Raw genomic sequence first — 23,650 nt, 5'->3', positions numbered from 1 at the left:
TCTTAAATAATTTAAGAACTTGAAAATATTTGGTTGTTATGAGTTCTTAAAAGTTCGTAACTTGTTTGGAGCTCTGATATGATACCAACCCTATATATATATATATATATATATATATATAGGGTTTGGATCAAATACAAACTAAAAAAGCGTTTTACTGTGCAAATCAAGTAGTGTAATTATGTAATTACATCGTAATGTAATTACGATATGAATTACACTACACTGTAATTACACTGAGTTGTATATATAATTACACTACTTGATTCGCACAGTTAGCACATTAATTTAATTTGTATCTGATCCAATTCCTATATATATATATATATATTAATCCCCACATGGGATTAATAATTCTGATGCATAATTTATATTGATTGGCAGTTAATGAAGGGGTGTCTGTTGTGCAACAAAAGCATAAAGTACTGGGATCAAGACCACCAGGGTGTGTGAACAAGTGCATGAAGTGTTCACCATGTAAAGCCACATTGGTCATTCCTCCACATCATAAGATGGTTGAGTACAGAGACCAATCGTCTCGCGGTGAAGACGGTTGTTATTATCTTCTTTCATGGAAATGCAAATGTGGTGGTAAACTCTTTCAACCTTGATCATAGTTGGCTTTGTTTATCAGTTATATAACCATGCTTAGTGATTGATTTGGGTAGGTATTTAGATAGTGTATAATGTATTCAATAATATATGTTAATTGTGTGTTAGCTACTTAGCTGTTAAGAAGTACCACTGTTGACTAATAGGTCAAGCAGTGTTGAGGTCAAAAGGAGGTAATTTGACTTTTTTGTATAAAACAATTTATGAGACTGTGTGCACTAGAATACACTTTTGTCTACTTTTAACATGTTTCTGTTTAAGCTGATATTTTTTGATTGAATGAATTGCGGTTTTCGTTCCTATGGTTTGTCCAAATCTGCGGTTTTAGTCCAATAGTTTCAAATTTGCGATTTCTGTCCTTGTGGTTTCATTTCACTTGCTATTAACCCGAATTCACTAATCCCGTTAAATCTGGTTGTTAAAACTATCAGTGTGCCCTTCACGTGAGAGGCAATTTTGTCCTTTTTTTCCAAATACACACAGCCCCCTCACGTCAGAGGGTTTGTGAATTAGGACTGGGTTAATTTGGGGTGGAAAAGGACAAAATTGCCCCTCATGTGAGGGTCATGTTGATGGGTTTAACGACCAGACTTAACGGGGTTAATAAATTCGGGTTTAATTGCAAGTGATATGAAACCATAGGGACGAAAATCGCAAATTTGAAACTATTGGACTAAAACCGCATATTTGAACAGTTTTCTCGTTACCGCATATTTGTACAATATACATTCTTACATTCTTGTAATATAGGTAACATATAATGTGGCTAATATAAAGTATAAACAAAGCAACAACCATACAAAAGTACTGATATAATGATAACATAGGAGTTATATTCAAAGCAGTCTACTATTTTTTGTATGTGAATATCTCTCAATTTCAAAAAATAAGTTCCTGAATCAATTACAAATATACAAACGCGCCTCTCAACGGGTGCGCGTATATACACACGCGCGCACTACAAACCTTAAGGTTTTAAGCTATAGAATATAAATACATTCAACAGAAATATTATGAGTTTACTGCAACTTTTGAAAGAGAATAAAGATGTTGCAGAAGAGGGTACAAGTCCAGTGAACCCGATATCATAAGCGATGCTACCATCCGCTTTGAAAAGCCCGAAATTTTTCTCGGAAGTCGGGCAGGGCTTCAGGTTCTCGTTAAACATGGCAAACACGTATGCCTTGAGTCCTTGACTATCTTCTTAGGCCTGTAAGGGGTACCCTTCTTTTTAAGTAGTCGTTTACGCAAGTTCAGATTATAAGTTCTCGCGTTACTAACCGTGGCCCCCACTTCATTCGGGTCGCCTTTTGAAGCCCAGCCCGTTTCCGATACAATAACTTCCATTTTATCGAATCCAGCCTTTTCTAAAGCTGCATAGGCTGCGTCGATTTGGGCCTCGAACATGTTATAATAATGTAGTTTCGTTTTCTCATCGTATATCCCGGGATTCTTTTTAAAGGTTGCGTAATTGATATCAATATGTTCGGGGTCGCTTATGTATGCAAGAAACGGGTATGTGTTTATATAAAATGGCGATTTTATTCGTGAGAAAAACTCGAGAATTGGTTTCATATAGGGAGTTAGGCTTTCCTTAAACGCCCCTGCGGATGGAGGGAACGAACTAGCAAACACACCAGCCGAATGCAGGCTTGAAACCTCAATATCGTCGGCTAGGTGAAGTAAGTCAAGGGCAGTATGAATATTTTTCACAGCTGGTAATAAAACCTCCCAGAGTTCTTGATCAGCACCACCTAACACCTCGTTTCCAACCGCAATCCCACGAATTTGGGTCCCGGGTACAAACGGTTCTACATTTTGTTTCACCCAATCCATGGCCCGGTCCTTGGTTACGCTTATTTCTTTCAAGAACTCGTTCCCTAGCCCGATAATGATCTCTATTCCTGACTCTTTGAACGCCTTGAGAACTTCGTGGTCAGCGTCATATATTCGTGTGTTTTTAATCTTTGCAGCCTTCATAAGTGTCACGACACTTTCTAGGGCGGGAATATTATCGGCTATTCTTCCATAATTGACTCCATATGTACCCGTGAACGCGCTAGCTATCCAAACTGCAAAGAGCGAAAACGGTCATAAAAATATGACATGTAAGTATATAACATAAGTTACTTAAAAAGTTAGTGACTTGAGTATACCGTTGACGAATGTCATGAAGATGAGAACGATGAACCGATTAGACGATACAGAAAAAATCCATGCTAGATCAAAATGTAGAGGATGAAGGGTAATGTGAATATGTTAATATGTAAAAAATAAAAATGGAATAACCATGGCTTGTAATGTTGGATGCTTGTTATTTAGGAATGCCATTACTCATTAGAGTTACCGATCAAAGATACTTGAGATCAGTTAAGGGGGGATTGATTGCAGGTTTAAGGAATACAATGTTTTCAAGATACTTAACCTTTAATAATCGATAACGGCTTGGCCTGTTTTTTTTTTAACGGGATGGTCATTATATATAACAAGTATCAGATACTATATAACACTGTTGCTATTAGTTTTTTAATAATAATAATTTAAAGGGGTTTATATAAGTTATAAGAATAATAAACATCTAATTTAAGTGTAAAGAAATGAAAGATTCTAACTTTTTGAATGTTTTTAAGATATGAAAAGTTTGCTACTTTTCTTGTATGATTTTATACCTTTCCTGTATAATCATATTTTCAAGTTAGGCAAATGGAAAACTTAGAATCATAATTCATAACTTTCTCCATGAAGAATAGCTAACACTTATTATAATCATCCAAACGTATCAAACTTCCCGTGTGGTGTTCACCGGTAATCACATAGCATATTAATTTTTTATAAGACAAAATTACAAATTTTGTCCTTTACACATATGCAATCTATGGATCATGCATTTTAAAAAGTTTATTTGCAGACGGTATCCTTTACATGACATGTTTGTTTGATATTCGTCCTTTTGACTAACTGACATCCAAAACCCCCCGTTAAGTCTTGGCATGTGAGGGCATTAAGTCTTTTTACACATACTATTTAAGTATTTATAATTAAAAAATAAATTAAAAATATTGTTAAAAAAATAAACTAAATAAAATATGCTAAACAAAAACCCCGTTAAGTCTTGGCATGTTTGGATTTAACTGAGTTTTTGGATGACAGTTAGTGTAAAGGACAAAAAAACAAATGTATTTTGTCATATAAAGGACACCGCCCGTAAATAAACTTTTTAAAGGACTTAATACATAAATTGCATATATTTAAATGACAAAATTTGTAATCATGTCTTAAAAATTAAATTCTTGTTTTATGATGTAATTTTTGTAAACAATATTAACGTGTGAAAATCTTTTTGTTTAATAAATTCTTTTCAATGCACGGAATTTTGTTAACGATCAAGTTCAAGACGCGACAAAAAAAAACCATTTTAGCATATATGATGATGGATTTAAATTTACTACGCATACCACTTGAAGGAAATTTAAAACAAAAAAACTAAATGCAAAAATAGCAACATAGAAGAACAATTCGTCAATTATAAAACAAGACATTTTCTTCTTTTTGTAACTTAACAAATGATGATGATGAAAACTGCACATAAAATAGAGATGGCCCTTGTTAATTGTTGATCCGCAACCGAAACAATGCCATACTTAATCGCCACTAAAACGTCGTTGTATTAGACAAGTTTTCTACGCGTAAGGATTCAGGTTTGCCCGAATCCAATCTATTTTCTGTTCTGTATACACGTATAGTATCCTATTAACGAACAGACTTATCAATCTTTCTCAATGAATGAATCATTATCATTTAAAAAAAAATTAAAATCGCTGTTTTTAGTTATAAATTTTCTAGCAAAGAATTTTTTTTAATAAATCTTTAACGAAACTATAGAAATATTAAATGTTAAAGAGAAAACCATAATTTTAACTAAAAAAGTGGGTCAATAACCAAATTAACATAAAAAACTTAAATAATATTTAAACAAACTGTATATTTTAAAAACAATTATTAAAAAAACCTAATGCGTGATCATTCACCTTCGGGCTTTGTTCTACCGTTCACATTCTTTAATGTGACCCGACCTGACCCAAAAACTTTAATGCCGATAATAATAAATCCAAACACCAAAAAATACCAAACCCATATTCCGTCGTATAAGAATTGAAAAACCAACCAAATATTAACTCAATATAATATTAACTAATATATATCAATTAAAAATGGCATATCCATATAATGTTCGAACCTCAAAAACAAAACTTGTTTTATTAATTTGTTAGTGATGTAACCGATGATACCTCATAGGTTCCACAGCCAACCAAGAGCCGAACCCACGACTAACCCAACAACCAAAAACGTTTCCATAGCGATCCCAACCACCTCCGACTCCTCGACTGGAACCATCTTCGGTGCAAGGATCATAAGCACACTCGTCAAGTACCCGTTACTCACACCAAGCATCATGGTCAAACTCATAACCGGACCCTCACTATGCATCCATTTGGGTCCGTGTATACACCCTACAAACATAGGATAAAACATCACCCTACCCATACACCACCATACCGCCATTTTACGGTCATGTGGCACATAAATAGCAGTCAAACACTTTCCCACAAAATCTCCAACATTAAAAGTTGTAATCAACAATATAGGATACCTATCCTTAAAATAATCTGATGTCACGTTTTCACTCAAATAACCTGGGAAGATCGACAGTGAAGCTACATATATTACAAACACCGCAGTCACTACCCACCGAATCTTCTTAACCACTTCCCAGAAACTCGATCTAATTGACATGTGTTGAATTGGATCAATGTGTTTTTTGTGACTTCTATAGTATCGAACCACCGGTAATTTGTGTAAAACGTTGGTGCATATGATGCATAGAAGTACCATGATCGCACTGAATGTGAAGTAGATTTGTGTGCTTGTCCGAAGACCGTTTTGTGTGTGCGGAAACGACGCCTTTGTTATAATTCTTAATATTGAAACAACTAGACCTTCAAAATATTATTTTAATTAATAAAAGGTGTGTCAAGGAAAAATGGTGGGGCCCGCCCCATGTTTATGAGAGAAATACGTTTAGCAACACCATTAAAAAAAGGTAAAAAACACGAATATTAATAAAAACCCTAAATACGGACACCATACCAGCGGTAGCGTTGCCAGCAAAAACAGCTTGCATGTACCGTCCCGGGAGCGCCCCAGTGGCTCCGACTAAACTTCCACCGACTAATCCGTCCGATAAACCACTGATCATAACCATGGACACAAGCACAACAAAGGCGATATTCGACGGGGTCGTCGACTGCTTCCCGTGAACGATCCAATCCGTCACGGGGGGCACCATTAGAGCCAAAACAAACAAAAACTGACCCAAATTCATCCGTGTTCGCACCGAAGGCAGCTTAACCCGACTGGAACTAGACCAACACATGAGAGTAAAAAGCACGGTCAAGGCCGCGGACATGTAACCGACGGAAAACACCTTGTTGATGTGCTTGTTGGGATATAAGAACTGAAAGTAATCAATGGCTGTTATGAAAGCATTCCATGGGATTAAATATCCTGCACCAAGTAAGAAGTGGATGATATATGTCATATGGTATGTGTCTTTCGGCTCCTTGTCGTCGCGGTTTTCGATTTCCGGCTTGAGGTTTGATTGTAGAACCTCCATTTCTGCCAGTGTTTGTGAGAATGCACAAAATAGAAGGCGTTTCATACACTAGCTCTATACATAAATGGCTTATTTTCCATGTGATGTGAATGAACTTGACGTTTTGAAATTGAATTGTAATGTAAAATGAATCGTTTATAGGAGTATAATTATATCTATGGTTACAACTTATAATATAAAGTTCACATCATATTCCAAACATTTTTAAATACCTTAATTTTCTTCTATTACAAGTTTACAACAAATCTTTACAAACCGTCAAATTATCATTTACTATCAGTTTATGTTAAATTAACTTAGTTTTATATCGTATTATTTTGTTATATACAATATATATTTAAATAATAGAATACGATTTAAAAATGGGTTTTTGACGAGTTAAATTTTCAAACAAAATATGATAAAAATTATTTTTTCGAACAAAATATATATAACCAAATGGAAATACTAGGTCATAGGTTCCACAACCAATTAACCAAGAGCTGAACCCACTGATGAAGTATTGTTAGGGCCAGGGATGGCCCCGGCCAGAACCTGTGACTCATTGACCATAACTGCCTTTGATGCAAGGATCATAAGCACACTGGTGAGGTTCCGATTATATTGCGCACACCAAGCAACATGGTCAAACTCATAATCGGACCCGACCTCACCAAGCATCCATCTTGGTCCATGTTAATGTATACACCACATGGTCCCTTGCGGTACATAAACGTTACACGTACAATGTAATATATCAACAAATATAGGATACCAATTCTTAAAGTAAGTTGATTCAACATTTTCACTCAGATAACCTGGGAACTTATAGTGTATTTTTGCATGATATGGACATATATCATTTGTTTTCTTTTTGTATAACAAGAACGTCATAATGGAACCACAAAAGCAAACGTTTTTACCACCTAGCCAACAGCCAAGACTGAAATGAGAACTAGAAGGTTTTTATATTACTTTTATCCAGTAAATGGTAATTATAAAACAAAACACTTAAAAATAATTAATGTCTCAAAATATTTTATGAAGCTAATAAAGTAATGAGGTAAATGCAAAACCGTTATTGTTTGAAAGAAACAACTATCATCCTAAAACTCTCAAAATATTATTGCTAACATAAGTACGCATTAAATATTTGATATTAATGCTTAGTATTTTTGTGTGTATATATACTTACATGTACCATGAATGTATAAGGGAGAAATATAGCACGATAAAGATGAAAAATACACAACAAGTTTTGATTTTACTTATGGTGTTTGTCCTTATTTCATCTGGTAAATATAACAACCGTATATTTTTTTCAAATTTCTACGCATGTCTATCATTTAACGATTTTCGTTTGATCTAGTATATGGTTATTCGATTTATGTATGTAGGTATGTGGTCGGGAACAATGGCGATCCAATCAAATGGTCTACCAAGACCATGCGAAGATAAATATCGTTGTGTACCATGGTGTGGAGATTGTGGGTATTGTGGTTGTATAAATGGTCAGTGTGCAAGTGATAATTGCCCTCCGGCGTCAAATACTCTTGACAGATAAAACCATCTCTAATTTTACTTATTTTATATATGAAAATCTATATACTTGATGATGTCAGACTGATTTATTTATATGTAAAAAGGAATATTATGATTCGAGGTGAGTGAAATAATATTCGTTATTCGATCTCATAAATATTTTCAAACTTCAACATTAAGGTTACTATATGTTAATTGTTTAACGAACGTTTTTTTGTTATATTTAAAATGTTAAATTATAATAAAAAATTGGTAAAGTAAAGTTGTTATATATACATTCAAAAAGTTTATTAATGTATATTTCGGTGAGCTTAATAACCCGCACCACCATAGCGACTAAATTGAATAAACTAGCTCGAAAACTAAATTTCGGTCACTTGGTTCGTGATTCATGGTCTACGTTTAACTAATAAATTGTAATTTGTAATCAAACTAGAGTTTTACCCGGCACAACATTTTGCAGGTAATATGGCTAAGCATAAGATAATGTTAGTCATCAAAGATAAAATGGTTTTAACTTTTAAGTACAAAAGTTTATGTTATTTTTCTTCCACGACATTGATGTCAATAACATGCTTGCTACAAATGAGTTGTTTCAAACGATGTTTTTGCAAGCGTGTTCGTGTGGGTGCTTTCGTCCATCTGGTAATGTGGTTGCCAAAAGTTTTTGTCTCAAAAAATCGTAGCCGTCTGAGCATTCCTAACATGAAGGCGCTCCCTAGTAACTGACATGCATGCAGCCCTAAATCTAAGAGGTTATCGAAAATCGCAGCCGTCAAATCAAATTTGTAATTTAGCTTTACATTTGTTAATACTTCTAAAAACCTAAAAATAATGTTAAAAGTGCATAGAAAAACTTTAAAAAAAATTAACTTGATTTGATAAAAGCTCAATATTGTTGAAACTTAACTTTTATCTTTATAATACTTAACTATTTTAGTGTTTTTATAAATAAAAATGTTTACTAAAAAGTGATAGCCATGTTTTTTAAAAGTTAAAATCATTCAAATTGTTAGCAATAATAATTCAATAGTGGCCCGTGTTACACATGAGTGAAAAACATTTATAACATCATATATATGTATATATATAGGGTTTGGATCAAATACAAATGAAATTAATGTGCTAAACGTGATAATCAAGTAGAGTAATTATATATACAAGTAGAGTAATTATGTAATTACATCATAGTGTAATTATGCAATTACTCTGTAATTACATAATTACCCTACTTGATTCTCACGCGTAGCACGTTAATTTCATTTGTACGTTAACCTTCCTCTACACACACACACACACACACATATATATATATTAAATTTAATGAAATGCATATGTAAAATAAAAAAAATCATTTTACATGAATTACAAGATGTAGCATTGTTACTTTAATTCAAATACAATAACATACAAAGAAAATCATAGATAAATGCAAACTTAAAACATGTTTATAAATTATATCATTAGTACAAATAACACATAATAATTATAACATAATACTCTAATGAAATTAACATAAAAAAATATTGTCTTATACACATTTCGGAAGTGACTGGCCTCCGAACGTGAACGCCATTGTCTTTTAGCAATCCAAACAAACTGCACATGACAAATATTTTATTTGCATAACTAATTTGACAACATATATATATATATAATAAACGAGTATCATAGTTTTTTATGATACCGGTTTTCGTAAGATTCAATTTCAAACAAATAGTCGTTGATAAACACGCGACTGACAACTGAGACATAAACTTTCCCTACGAATATTTCTGTGTTCAGATTTTAAACATACATTTAGAAAGATTACAAATGATATAGTTGAAAAAACAATTTTTATATATATACATATGTATGTGTTATAGAATATAAGAATATATAAGGCATTAATATAACTTATTTATAATAAAGGCAAAGTATAGTAAAGAATTTTTTATGATACCTTTAGACCTATCACTTTCATAATACTTTACTCTTGAAGCATAATAATGGCATGGTTTTTTTCTCAAAATGATCAACAAATTTTGACAAATGTTTAACAGCGTTTCCACTACAAATCAAAATAGATAACAAATCTTAAATGACTTGTTATAAATATAAGAGGAGGGGGTGGTTTCATTTCCATCACCCATCACACTTAATGGGATGATGACACCTTATCCCAACCAAATTCATCACATGTGATGAAATTTAGTAGGCGTGATGGTGTGGTGTGATAAGATTTTTGTTTTGTTTTGGTTTTCTTTTGCAACTTAAAAAATAAAAATAATATTTTACTAGAACATAATACAACTTAAAAATTAGAATTAAAAAATAAAAGTTACAATAAACGTCTACTCCTCGTCTGAATCAAGATTTTCCAAACCTAAAGAACCTATAAGGTCAACTAGATCCCATATCAACCGATGGTGAATATTGTCATCCCGCAAGTCTAATTGCACATCATTGGGAATGGGAACTTGAGTAGGAGGATCTGGTACCCAAGCTGGAGAAATTGCATGTCCATATTCTTTTATTAACATATTGTGTAATATGATGCATGCATACACGTAGCTAGAGATCGTGGGTTTTTTCATTGCACGAACCGGTCGACTAAGTATACACCATCTACCCTTTAAAATACCGAAAGCTCTCTCGACATCTTTTCTTGCCGATTCTTACAGCTTCTTGAACGCTTTTTCATTGTCCTCAACAGGAAACGAAAAGGCTTTCACAAAAAGAGACCATTGCGGGTAGATACCATCGACAAAACAGTAGCCACGTCTGTAATATCTCTCGTTAACAAAATACGAACAGAAAGGTGCGGTACCATCTGTTACGCTCTGAAACAACGGTGATGTGTATAGAACGGTGATGTTGTTTGAGCCGGGAACACCAAAATAAGAATGCCAAAACCATAAATCATTTGACGCAACCGATTCAAGTGAGATGGTCGGTCGTTTGATATCACCCCTATCATACGCCCCTCGAAACTCCCGTGGACAATTCCTCCATTCAATATGTGTACAATCGATGCTACCGAGCATCCCTGGAAAATGCCATTTAGCCTCATGTGCGGCGTAAAGACGTATAATGTCATGTCTTGTTGGTTTTTTAGAAACTCTTTGCCATAAAATTTAATAATCGCGTTACAAAAGAATTGTAGACATTCACGTGAAGTTCTTTCAGACATTTGTAAGTATTCATCGAATTGGTCGGGTGGGTTACCTGTCGCTAATTAACGAATAGCGGATGTGCATTTTTGAAGCGTCGTAAAACTTCGTTTGCCCCTCGCGTCGTAAGATTCTTGAAACCATTCTTCGCTTGCTTCGAGGTCAGCTACAATCTTTAAAAATAAAGATTTCGGCAAACGAAAGCGTTCCCTAAACGTCTCGTCATTGTATTTCGGCTCCTCCACAAAATAGTCGTTCATTAGCACTTCGTGAGCATGCATACGATCCACCATTTTTTCTTTGGACGGCTCGGGCCTTCAAGTTCGTTATATAACAACGGGAACCATTCGAGAATGTCATCGTCCGAAGACGAAAAGCTATCGGTGTCTAAGTGAACCAAGTTGTTCGGAAATTCCATATTTTTTTGTTTTGAATGAAGTGAAAGATTGAGAGTGCTTTGAGTTGGATTGAAATGGTTGTTTATTTATATTGTTTAATTTTTTTTATTTAAATCCCCCCCCCCCACAACGGTCAAAACCCACCCCAACGGTAATACTCTTGGGTTTCCAACGCGTGATGGCCACCACGCTAACCCTCTCATCACGCGTTATGAGAGGGTCGTCGGCGGTGTTTGCCAAGCCATCACGCGTGATGGCTGGCCACCACACTCCACCCCGTCCGCCCTAATATATAAAACAAAATCTTATCCTTGACAGTCCAAACTCTTACCACTCTAACTCTAACTTTAACGATTTGTGGCGAAATTCTCAAAATATCAATTTCATTCAGCATTGTAAACTTTTGAACCTCTATTGAACTCTAAAAATAATAAAATATATACATAGCATCAGTTTTATACATATAATTTAATTATAGTTATATATTAATATATTAAACAAATAAATATTGAATGATAAAGTTACTTTCATTGTAGAGAGTAGCTTGAGTTGCTGATGATTGAGACAACGTGAAGAATGCATATTTGAAAGCGTATTATATAGTGAACAGACTGCTTTTTATTTTTGTAAAACTTCTTGAAAATAGAAAGATTATTAATTTCGTGATAATTAAAAGAATCGTGACATGCATAAGTTACGGAAAGTAAGTCAATGTGTTATTTTAGTAGAAATTGTGAAATCATTAAATTTTAAATATATTAAATGTATTAACTTGTAACATACTCATAGAATATGTAATGAAATCGGATATATAAACATTCATCTATAATACTTTTGTAAATTATTTATTGGGTTTTTTAAATATAACGTAATTGATTATATATAGAAATTTTAATATATCTTACAATATCATAACACAATAATGTTTAAGTCAAGGATATTGAAATATAAAAATGGTAATCTGTGAATGTTATTATTTCGTCAAAAATAAGATGTAATAACTAATTACAAAAGGTAATAAATTAATATTATAATAATAATTATTATAAATTATAAATATTATAATTAATTAATAGATAAGCGATACAAGTAAAATTTTCTTTAATATCGAAAGATGATATTTTGTGTAGAAAAATAAAAAGAAAAAAAAACAGAAAAAAAAAATAAAAACAAACTGATTAGGGTTCTAGTTAAAAGAGCAATAACATAAAATTGAAAATTTTCAACAACCAAAGCAATATAAACTTGATTTCATTTATGAAAAATAATGCGTTGATATAAAAAGTTAATTTAGAAGAACAATTTGAAGTAACAAATAGGGTTCTAATTATTATAATGAAAAGCATAAAATAAATTCAAATAACATAAAATTGAAAATACCAACAACCAAAGCTTGAAGATTAAACATTGTAAGCAAATCTGACACCTAAAATTCTCATTAGAAGGAATCGATTATACATGAAATAGATATACACTTTATATTTCTTTGTAAACCTAAATCGATTAAAATGAATCAATTAAACATAAAAGATAATAACAAAACATGACAAACATAATCTACCATGATTCTTCTACCTATGAATTGGTAGCCTATGTAGCAGCCCTAGTTGAATATCATGTGGATATATTGTGTGGCTTTAATAGATTAGTAAGATAAATGACAAACATAATGTACCATGATTCTTCTACCTATGAATTAACGTCACGTGTGTGTAATGTATGATGAAAGATGTATGAATGAAATCGAGTTTCTTCTTTACCCTCTCAAAAAAATGTTGGCATACCTGTAACGTTTGTCATTTTTCGGTTTAACTTGCATTTGTATTTGTATCAAAAAACCCGATCCGTTTTGATATTTCGAATTTGTCGTTATTAATAAAATGTTGGATTATATGTTCGTCTATGTTTCACAAATGCTGGGTCAAGAAAACATCATTTTCGGTACGTTAAAACACCTCTTTATGATGAAAAATGACTTAAAACAAACTTTTGGGATTATTATTGTCAGTTATCAAAAGCTTGTTTGACCATTCTAACCATCACATGCATTTTTACCCTATTTGAATGAACCATACTCTTACCATTATAAAAGCAAGGTTCCATACACCACTTTGGTTATTCATCTTCTCCAAACTCTCTCTCAAATCCAAGTATTAATCTTCAACCTCTTGTTAGTTTGATTACAAAAGGTCAAACAAATACTAACCTTGTTTCTAACTAAATCTTATTACATAAAACCTGATGTTGCAACATATATATATAATATACACCCCTTGTTTTCTTCGTCTTTCACTTCTCCGGTCACGGTCGGTTGAAGTGTTGTGCTACAAGGCAATGCTACATGGAGGACTATTATAGTCCTTGATATATATACATTAACTTATGCTCTAACTTATGCTTTAATTTATGCAAGTTTACTAGTATTGTTTAGTTTTTAATTACTTTTAGTTTCCAAATCATTTTTTAATAGTTAAATGGTATTGGGTATGTGGCCATCATTTTCGGTTTCATCCCGAGTCAAGAGCCGAACCAAAACCGAACTTTTGTCTAATACTTTATTGTTAACATATTGTATGAAAGATTTGAGTATTATTATTTTTATGTTTATTCTAATGAGTTCTATGGTATTGGATATGTGGCCACCATTTTCAGTTTTATCCCGAGTCAAGAGCCGAACCAAAACCGAACTCTTGTTTAAATACTTTATATTTAAAATGATTTATATGTTACAAGTATGAATTGTGTATTATAGTTTCTAAGTTCATTTTAATAAGTTCTATGGTATTGGGTATGTGACAACCATCCTCGGTTTTATTCGAGTCAAGGACCGAATCAAGACTGAACTAAACCGAGTTCATTCGCTTAAGACACACTAGTGTGTTTTGAGCCACCGAATCTCATATTTTCTCTCAAACTATTTTATAAACTAATTTTAAATCTTTCAAAACCATTTACTAACTCAAGACCCTTTTTAATCTAGGTCTTGCCCGTTGAACTTACCCATCCCCCGTTTTATTGCAAACTATCCTTCAAGTTACTTTTTTCATGTGAGTACATTTCATCCCTCGTTTTCTTTTTATACTTTGGGGGTAACATGCATACTTATCCAAAACAAGAACGATTTATGATACTCTATCTTCAAATCACAAACTTTATGGTGTATGATATTTAGAATACTTGCTCTATTGTGTGTTATATGTTTCATATGCCATACGTGCACGAGTGTTTATTTTATGTTGTTGTGGAACACAATAAGTATGATCATACGCACTCCTAACTACTTAGCCTTGTGCAAGTAGCATAGGACATCATTATCCGAGTATGTCTGTTGTTACCGATTAGAAAGGATCTTCATTCACATATGTTTTATATACCACGATTGATGCTTTTATTTATAGTCTCATATTCGTTTGTGGATATTGCCTCATATTATATATACTCAAAACTATGAAATTGCTCACCAACATACGTGTTGACAAATATTATTTTATGCATTGTTACAAGTTTGATTACTGGTTGATTGGAGTTCGAGGATGCTACTTTATTTTGAGACCGTTTAAGTTATCAGAAAAATGAACAATTTATTTCTTATGTTTGATGTTATTTTGTATGAACAAGTTGTGTTATCTGGTTGATTGAATGAAATGAATGAGTTGTTTAAATATTGTCACTTTGATATTGTCTTGTGTTCTTGAGCAATCCGTTGCACCCCGGCATGTTCCGCTGCCTTTGGTCGGGGTGTGACAATACCCACGGTGGCATTGCCAGCAAAAACGACCTGCATGTACCATCCTGGTAGTGCTCCCTTGGCTCCAACTAACTTCCACCCACTAATCCATCGGCTAATCCACTAATCATAACCATGGAAACAAGGATCACAAAAGTGATATTCGATATCGTTGTGGTATGCTTCTCGAGAACAATCCAGTCCATCACCGAGGCCACCATTGTAACATCCCCAAAAATTTGGTTCAAATTTGACAACTTAGTAAAGTTGAAGGATCAAATTATTCTCTAATAAGTAATGAGAAAATTCAAATAAAGAAAATAAAACCATTCTATAAGGAAATAATAATATTCCATGAATAAAGTTATCTTATGTTAAGGAAATTCCATCCCACATTGAAAGATGTAAGAAAGTGGAAGCATTCCACATGGGTATAAATAAGGAAATTAAAACCCATCCCACATGGAAAATGGTAAAGAAATGAAAGCTCTTTATAAGGAAGAGATTTTCCATAATAATATTCTTATATGCCTAGCATGCACCGAGTGGTCCTAGCGGAAGGTGCGAAGCAACCGACGCGCACGAGCTCGGGCTCGGGCTCGGGCGAAGGGCGTTGGGCGATGGGCGCAATGTGGCGCTTTGATGGCGCACTTCGCACGCTCGCATCGCCGCGAGCCGCTTGAGATACGCCTTTGTATTTTTGGACAATGGGAGTTAGGCCTAGAAATGACAATCTATCAAAGACAAGGGACTGAAAATGAAAAATGGTATATAGGGACCCATTGCGCTACGCGATGAGTCCAAGAACACGGCCATCGCGGTACACGATGACCCGTGATGACTCAGTGACACGTGTCCTGGTGACACGTGGCAGCAGGGAAGGACACGTGGCAGGCCACGTGGCGCCCATGCAGAAATAGTGGCGTCGCGGTATGCGACGGCCCAGGAAGAGGACCTATCGCGTACCGCGATGGGACCCAAAATCAGCCTATAAAGGGAGGGCTCACGGCTTATTCATTCTCACACCAAACTTTCTTTCTCTAGATTCTCTCTCTAGAAATCACTATCTCACTACCTCGGTTTCCGTGCCGACCCGACAATCGTCACCCCGTAATTCGTGCCATATACTGACGATACCTCGAAGTGCGTGCTACACGAGAATAACCCGACAATTTATCTCGAAGTACGTGCACGACACGACGGACACCATATGTCGCCTCGTTTTGCGTGCCAACCTTGAAGTTCGTGCCAAGCTGTAAGGTTCCAACAGTCTAAGCTCTAGAACGCGATAGAGAGTGGAAATGCTGCTCGTACAAACTTAGGTATCTAACTTCGAATATCGAGTAAGGTAAGGGTTCTGACCTAAGTCATTATTATATTATATGGCTTAGACCATAGTCATGGGTATAGCCCAAACCTTGATTATAAATATGTTTACATAAGCTTTAACATACAAGGATTATAGTAATGTTTCTTTACAATTAAGAAATGTATACTTTTCATTCATAAGGATATAGTCAAAATATAGTTTCTTCACGATTAAGAAACATAACATTCATGTACAACGAATATAGTTAAAACATTGTTTCTTCATGTGTAAAGAAACATAAGATTTTACATTCAATACTAGCAGTCAGTAAATGTTTCTTCTTGAAGAAGAAACAGATTATAGATGTTTCTTCATGAAGAAGAAACTTATCATATGATTTGGTAAATAAACAGAAAGACTACGGGTCTAAATATTTTATTCAAACAAATGATCAATCAAGGTTTAAAGTTATTTAAACCAGACTAAAGGTCTATAGTCGGATCAAGAGACGATCCGGATATTTATATACCTATTTTATTATAGGTCAATCAATCAATCAGTCAGTCAATCAATCATTTATTCACAGTCAAGGTTTCAAACGAAATCACCATATCACTCAGAACAGACAATCACAGGTGAATACGTTCAAACCTTTTTAATCAGTCAAAACATATTTATACTCAATGAGACGAACGGGTGTTTGTCTTAACAAGTCAATCAATGTCTACATGAGATAATGAAATCTCTAAAACATTATAATACAAAGTAGAGAATAATATCAACTCAGACCGAATACGCATGTGTCTGGATCCAAACATAACTGTTAAAGCTCAATCAATCAATCAAAGGCAATGAAGCCGCGAGCTTAAACGGTCATGACCAGTTCTCAGTTTAGGGCCGTTTGGCTCGGGGAATACCGTTGTGTGTGTAGGGCAGTGGTACATATACCGGAAGTAGAAATGCTTCCGCTGAGATTGTCAAGAAAACTACATTTGTATTATAATATCATTCAAAATGTTTTATTGAGTCATACGTGTTCACCAGCATATAGTTGATGTATGTTTCCCCACATTTCAGGGAATACAGATTAGTACAGGTAACAAGACATTCATGGAACTAGATATGCTCGCAAGGTAATGATGGCTCAGTTTTTAATTATTAAAATATTACAAACGGTATTTCAACAAGCTTTATAAATCAAATACCGGATATTTATTATCCGAGAAGTTTTCAAACAAATTAATATTCTATTCAACCAAAGTCTTCCGCTAAAATAACCCGCAACTCTAATGTATTTACAAAACAGGTACCAACTATTGGTCATACGCCTAGGCCCTAAACCGGGGTGTGACAACCATGAAGGCCCTTTTGTTGGTCCTCTTCGTTGTTGTCAATTGCAGGTTATAGGTAACTTTATTATAGAACCTCCAAGTGACCAAGTAATTTGAATGTGCAAAATAGAATGTTGTTTCTAGTTTATCCAACTTTCTTCTGACCTTATTGTGTGATTTTTTACATGATATGGACATATATTCATTTGTTTTCTCTTTGTATAACAAGTAACAACGTTATAATGGAACCACAAAGGCAAGTGTCTTAACCATTTAGTCGGCAGCCAAGGCTGAAATGGGAACTAGAAGTTTTTTATATTACTTTTATCCGGTCAATAGTAATTAAATAAAACACTTAAAAATAATTAATACGTCCCAAAATATTTAATGAAGCTAATAAAGTAATGAGGTAAATGCAAAACCGTTATTGTTTAAAACAAGCAAGTATCATCTTAAAACTCTAAAAATATTATTGTTAAGATAAGTACGCATTAAATATTTGATATTAATGCTTAGTATTTTTGTGTATATATATACTCACATGTACCATGAATGTATAACAGATAAATATAGCATAATAAAGATGAAGAATACACAAGCTTTGACTTTACTTATGGTGATTGTCCTTATTTCATCTGGTAAATTAAACACTCGTATGTTCTTTTCAAATTTCTACGCACGTCTATCGTTTTACGATTTTCAGTCATGTTTGATCTAGTATATGGTTATTCGATTTATGTATGTAGAGGTATGTGGTCAGGAACAATGGCGATCCAATCAAATGGTCTACCAAGACCATGTCAAGATAAATATCGATGTGTACCATGGTGTGGAGATTGTGGGTATTGTGGTTGTATAAATGGTCAGTGTGCAAGTGATAATTGTCCTCCGGCGTCAAGTACTCTTGACAGATAAATGTTTTAAATGACTATTAATGTGTTCAACCATCTCTACTTTTATTTATTTTATATATGAAAATCTATATATTTGATGATTTCAGACTGATTTATATGTAAAAAGGAATATTATGATTCGAGGTGAGTGAAATAATATTCGTTAATTCTCATTAAATATTTTTCAAACTTCAACATTAAGGTTACTATATGCTAATTATTTAATGAACGTTTTTTGGTATATTAAAATGTTAAATGGTAATATAAATATTGGTAAACAAAATATGGTTATATATATATTCGAAAAGTTTATTAATGTATTTTTCGGTGAGTTTAATAACCCGCACCATCATATCGACTAAATTCAATACTAGTTAGTAGTTACTACACAAAAAGAAATACACAATAAAAACTATAAAATAACAACCTACAAAAATCAAATACCAAAACTGATGAGATTAACATCACCAATCAGTGTGACAGAAAACACACACAAATTTTAACAAAAACAAAAGCAAAAACAGCATCAGATCCATATGCCAACCCTGCTTTATTCTCATTATGGATGAGCTTGGTACCGATACTAAAAATCGTTAAAAATAGGGTACTGAAAGTGCTCGGTACTGTAGGTATATCAACCCAAAATACCGGTACTTAGTGAAAGTACGAATCCAGAAAATCTCAAAAGGTGGGTGGCGAATTGGTACCGATAATACCCGGTGTCATTTAGTCATCCCTAATTCCCATCGTTTAAGCAAACATCACAACCAACCGGCTAAAAAAGAAAGTTATGTTGACAGACCAATCCATAAAAAAATATACTAAAAATAGAACTAAAACACTGCGGGCCGCCAAAGTTTTAAAATATACTAATTAGATAATTAGTTAAAGATATTTACTTAATTGTCTTTGTTTGAAGTCTTTTAAAAGACAAAGCAAAATCCCACTTTATAGCGAATACTAGAGTTCAAACCTTAACATGTGAGTAGATTTTTTTGAAGTGGTTTAGGACTAGGAGTAGATGTGTGTGTGCTTAGCCGTTAAAAAAAATCCCACCTCGTAGGTAACAAAAAATTGTGAGTAACTTTTTTGTTGTTAAAACGACCAACAAAAATGATTTTATTAACACGAACATGACAAAACGGAACAAGTAAGATACTTGCCCCTATTACACTACACCAAAACTACATCCATCCACTTCCATTACACAACATCACACCTATTTGCTTTTTTTGATTTCACAAATCATCATTGGCTTCATTTTAAAATCTCACCATCATATTTCATCGTTACCCTATTTGTCGTTCTTCTTCAAACCGGTGACACGTCAACGCCTCCCCACATGTTTATCGGTGTCATCTGATGGTACTCCAACAGATGCCAATATCATAATTTTTTAATATCATAGCGTCTAAACTATTTTTAAGCGGCGTGTCTAAGATATTTTAAACAAAATGTCTGAAAGTGTCTGATACAACGATACGTGTAAATAGTTATAACTCCGTGTCTAGTTTCTATTATAAATATGATAACTAATAATGTTACAAACAAGTAGCACACAAAATGTGTAAAGTCCAGTTTTGAAAGACAAAAACATGTGGAAAAAACGGCTACAATACATACATATCACATGCTTCAAAATAACGTTTAACATACAGCCAACTTATAAAATCTTTGAAAATAAGGAAAAGGTTTTCCAGGGTATTATTATAACTACATGTTGGTATATTTGAAAAACAAAGAATAAAAAAAATCTTTAAAAGTAAGGAGAGCTCGGTTGCTAAGGTGATTGAAGATATCAAATTCTTTTTTTGGATAAAGAACATGTCATCATTTAAAAACTTATCTTTGGGAGAATTATGTAACTTTTCTTGTGTTGTACTGATGGCCTTAGCTTTTTGCTGGTTTGGCTTTGTTTAATAAAAATTTCCGTTTGAAGAAAAATAATTGTTCTTACATTACCCGTTACCGGAATCAAATTTTATATTTACGGGTAGATTTAACTCTGTATTAAGATAATGGTTTCTCACAAATCACCAACAAATAATGAACCCTTCACAAAAACAACACTAGTGATATGTACACAATAACACAAATATTAGAATGTATAAAAGATGTTGCATCCCCTTCTTTTTTAAGCTTTTTTTAATCTTTTTTTAATCTTTGATTTATTCATCAAATTAATGTTTAAAGGATAATGGAATTAACTAATTAAGAGAGACATGCTTTTGTGTTTACGCTAATTGGTATGGTTCATTTGAACAATTCCTTATTTGTTACGTCTGCGTCTCGTCAGTTTTTTCTCCGTCATTCGACAACACCTTTTATTCAGGGGTGTGCATCATTCTCCATCATTTTCTATCATTTCATTATTTAATAATATAAAGAAATAAAAATAAAAAAGAAACAAAAATGGATTGGATTTGATAGGTGGGAATGGTAGAATGACCCTTCACGGTCACGGTCATTCTCTTTATTTCATACGTGAGATAACGTATATTGGGGTGGTGTTCAAATAAGGTCATTTCAAATTTAGGTGTTACATAGAACCCCTTAATAGTCCAAAGTGATGTATACCCATCGGCCTTAAAAGGATAACGGATTTAAAAAATAAATGGTTTATATATGTATATTTGTATTATTAGTTGGTGTTTTATTCAACAACTACTATTTTATGTAGATAGTTTTAAAGCTTAATATCTCTATCTTCATACATAACTAAACATTAATGTGAAAACAGCAAAAAGATATTTTCACAAAAATAAATAATTAACAAAACAGTAACACAAAACAACTAATTGCAATTATCTGTAGTAGTAGGGACCACACCACCATCATCTGAATGATCACCACCGTTGATCTGATCAAGAACCAAAACCAAACCCATTGCAAACGCACCATCGAATCCCGGTTTCAATGTGAGCAAAAACACATCTTTCCCAAGTGTCACATTTGTTGTAACATCCACTTTCCGCCTGATTTCCGCCTTTGTTTTGTTCGCTGAATCGTATATTGTGCAGTTTCGGTGAGCAAATTGGCCTAAGATGTGGTATTCCTCGGGTTGATCGCCGAATAACTCCACCGTCACGTTTGATCGCCCGATGATTGATGATCGCTTTACGCTGAATATCGGTTGAGACCCTTCCCTCCATTCGCCTAAAAAACCTTCCCATCGTTGATGCAGACTCGGCCACTGCATCAAATAATAAGGGTCATGATATAACTACACCAGGCAGCTCTTCACAAAACATTGGTTGTTTTGAGTTTTGACAAAATGTAAAGCTTTGAAAATTATTGGTCAGAATGACAGTGCCCGTTATGAGTTACAACCATAGACGATCAAACTTTGAAAATTTTTTATCAAAACGTTTTGACTAAAAAGTCAAATTTTGAAAATTATTGGTCAGAATGACAATTTGGTCAATAACGAAAGGCATTCTTACCATAGATGGTCAAACTTCGAGAATTTTTAATCAAAAACGTTTTGACTAAAAAGTCAAAATTTTAAAAATATTGGTCAAAATTTGAAAATTATTTGTCAAAATGACAGTTTGGTCGATAACGAAAGGTTGTTCTGACCATAAATGGTCAAACTTTGAAAACTTTTGATAAAAACGTTTTGACTAAAAACTCATATTCGTTTTAACCTTTGACCAAAAGGTCAAAATTTAAAAATTATTGGTCAGAATGATTGGTCGGTCAACATAAACACGGTTGTTCTGACCATAGACGGTCAAACTTTGTATATTTGTTTTTCAAAACATTTTGAATAAAAGACTAAGTGGCCATTTTAACCAAAAAGTCAAAATTTATAAATTATTGGTCAAATTGTGAAAATTATGGGCCTGAATGGCCATCCTCTCAATATACGGCCGTTCTGACCATAGACAGTCAAACTTTGTCTTTTGACGAAAAACTTATTAGTGGTTTTAACTAAAAAAGTCAAGTCTAATAAATTTATTGTTCGAAACATCCGTTCGACCAATATATAGACAACCAATCTGACCATAATCGGTCAAACTTTAAAAATTCTTTGTCAAAACGTTAGTGTGACCTCTATTTAGACAGAGTGTGTATAGCTGACCCAAGAAAGTAATTATTATAATACCTTGCGACGTACGGTGATGAGACAGCGTCCGTCATGATCCATAAGTACAAGTTCGCCTTGTTCACGAGTGTCTGGACCGTACGAATCAACCCGAAACACAAGCTGACCGTGGCAATCATAAGCCGCAAAACCGTCTCCAGCGAAAAAAAGAGAAGTCTTCATAACCGTGAGATGCGTTTCGGATTCGAACACGAATCGTTCTTCGACTATAAACATTATAATAACAATTCTTTAGGTGGTTCTTTAGCTAGGTAACAGACAGTTAAACACCTATGATACAATATAATATATAATATAATAAATATGTATATTTAATGAAAGCCTCCCTTAAATAAATATAGGGTCGGTTACGTCAAAGAATTACAGCTCTAGTGGGGCCAGTGGGCCATCCCAACAATTTCACTGGTATCATTTTGAGGGCAAAATTTAATGCCTTGTTCGCAGTAGCTGGGACATGAGGTTTAATTTTTGTTTTTTTTAAAATGGTTATTTGGATTAGTAAAAATGTAACGCATCATTAATCCATCTGATCAGCAAAATAGCTTTTAAATAATGTCTTTAGTTTACTAGAGACATCGACGTTTTTCTAGTTCGGTGGAAAGAAAACTCTTTTTTTCCTTTATGATACGGTTTATTCGAGATAGCCGTCAATCTCTCAAGAATAAAAGAGAAGAAGAAAGAATAAACCAAAATAATAATTCTTTGTTGTTCTTTTTTTTAAACGAGATTACAAAATATAGAAAAGCAAAGACATAAAAATAGGAAAAAGATAAATAATAAGAAAAACACAACTTAACTATAATAAAGAAACTAAATAAAAGATCAACTTAAATAATAATTAAGATGTTAAAAAAAATTAAGATGTTAAAAAACAATAATAATAATAATAATAATAAACAACTTATTATTATTATTATTATTA

The 23,650-nt window shown here is 33.4% G+C and overlaps 1 protein-coding gene and 2 pseudogenes across 2 annotated transcripts; all 3 read right to left on the bottom strand.

Annotated features, from left to right (window-relative positions):
* Positions 1 to 1,579: 1,579 nt before the first annotated feature.
* Positions 1,580 to 2,784, bottom strand: LOC143607286 (glucan endo-1,3-beta-glucosidase 11 pseudogene; annotated as a pseudogene).
* A 1,927-nt stretch (positions 2,785 to 4,711) lies between these two features.
* Positions 4,712 to 6,286, bottom strand: LOC143607287 (equilibrative nucleotide transporter 8-like). Its single transcript, XM_077082791.1, has 2 exons — positions 5,761 to 6,286; positions 4,712 to 5,609 (listed from the first exon to the last, which is right to left on the bottom strand). The coding sequence occupies exons 1-2, from the start codon at positions 6,284 to 6,286 to the stop codon at positions 4,903 to 4,905; spliced, it is 1,233 nt and encodes a 410-aa protein (XP_076938906.1). The 3' UTR covers positions 4,712 to 4,902.
* A 15,128-nt stretch (positions 6,287 to 21,414) lies between these two features.
* On the bottom strand, positions 21,415 to 22,954 carry LOC143607285 (protein LURP-one-related 12 pseudogene; annotated as a pseudogene). Its single transcript, XR_013148931.1, has 2 exons — positions 22,729 to 22,954; positions 21,415 to 21,813 (listed from the first exon to the last, which is right to left on the bottom strand). The product of XR_013148931.1 is annotated as a protein LURP-one-related 12 pseudogene (transcript).
* Positions 22,955 to 23,650: the final 696 nt, after the last annotated feature.

This window comes from Bidens hawaiensis, unplaced genomic scaffold (genome assembly GCF_021521415.1).
Source record: "Bidens hawaiensis isolate Kalapana, Puna unplaced genomic scaffold, B.hawaiensis_p1.1 tig00080936_1, whole genome shotgun sequence".
NCBI classification, from domain to species: Eukaryota; Viridiplantae; Streptophyta; class Magnoliopsida; order Asterales; family Asteraceae; genus Bidens; species Bidens hawaiensis.
Note: the sequence above shows the minus strand (reverse complement) of the source record. Positions and strands in the feature narration are given on the sequence as shown.

What these genes read in the sequence shown, in the direction of transcription:
- LOC143607287 (XM_077082791.1), bottom strand. Translation starts at nt 6,286, where the DNA reads ATGGAGGTTCTACAATCAAACCTCAAGCCGGAAATCGAAAACCGCGAC. An exon ending in TGCTGGCAACGCTACCGCTG is followed by an intron (nt 5,610 to 5,760) that starts GTATGGTGTCCG and finishes AATATTTTGAAG; the next exon opens with GTCTAGTTGTTTCAATATTA.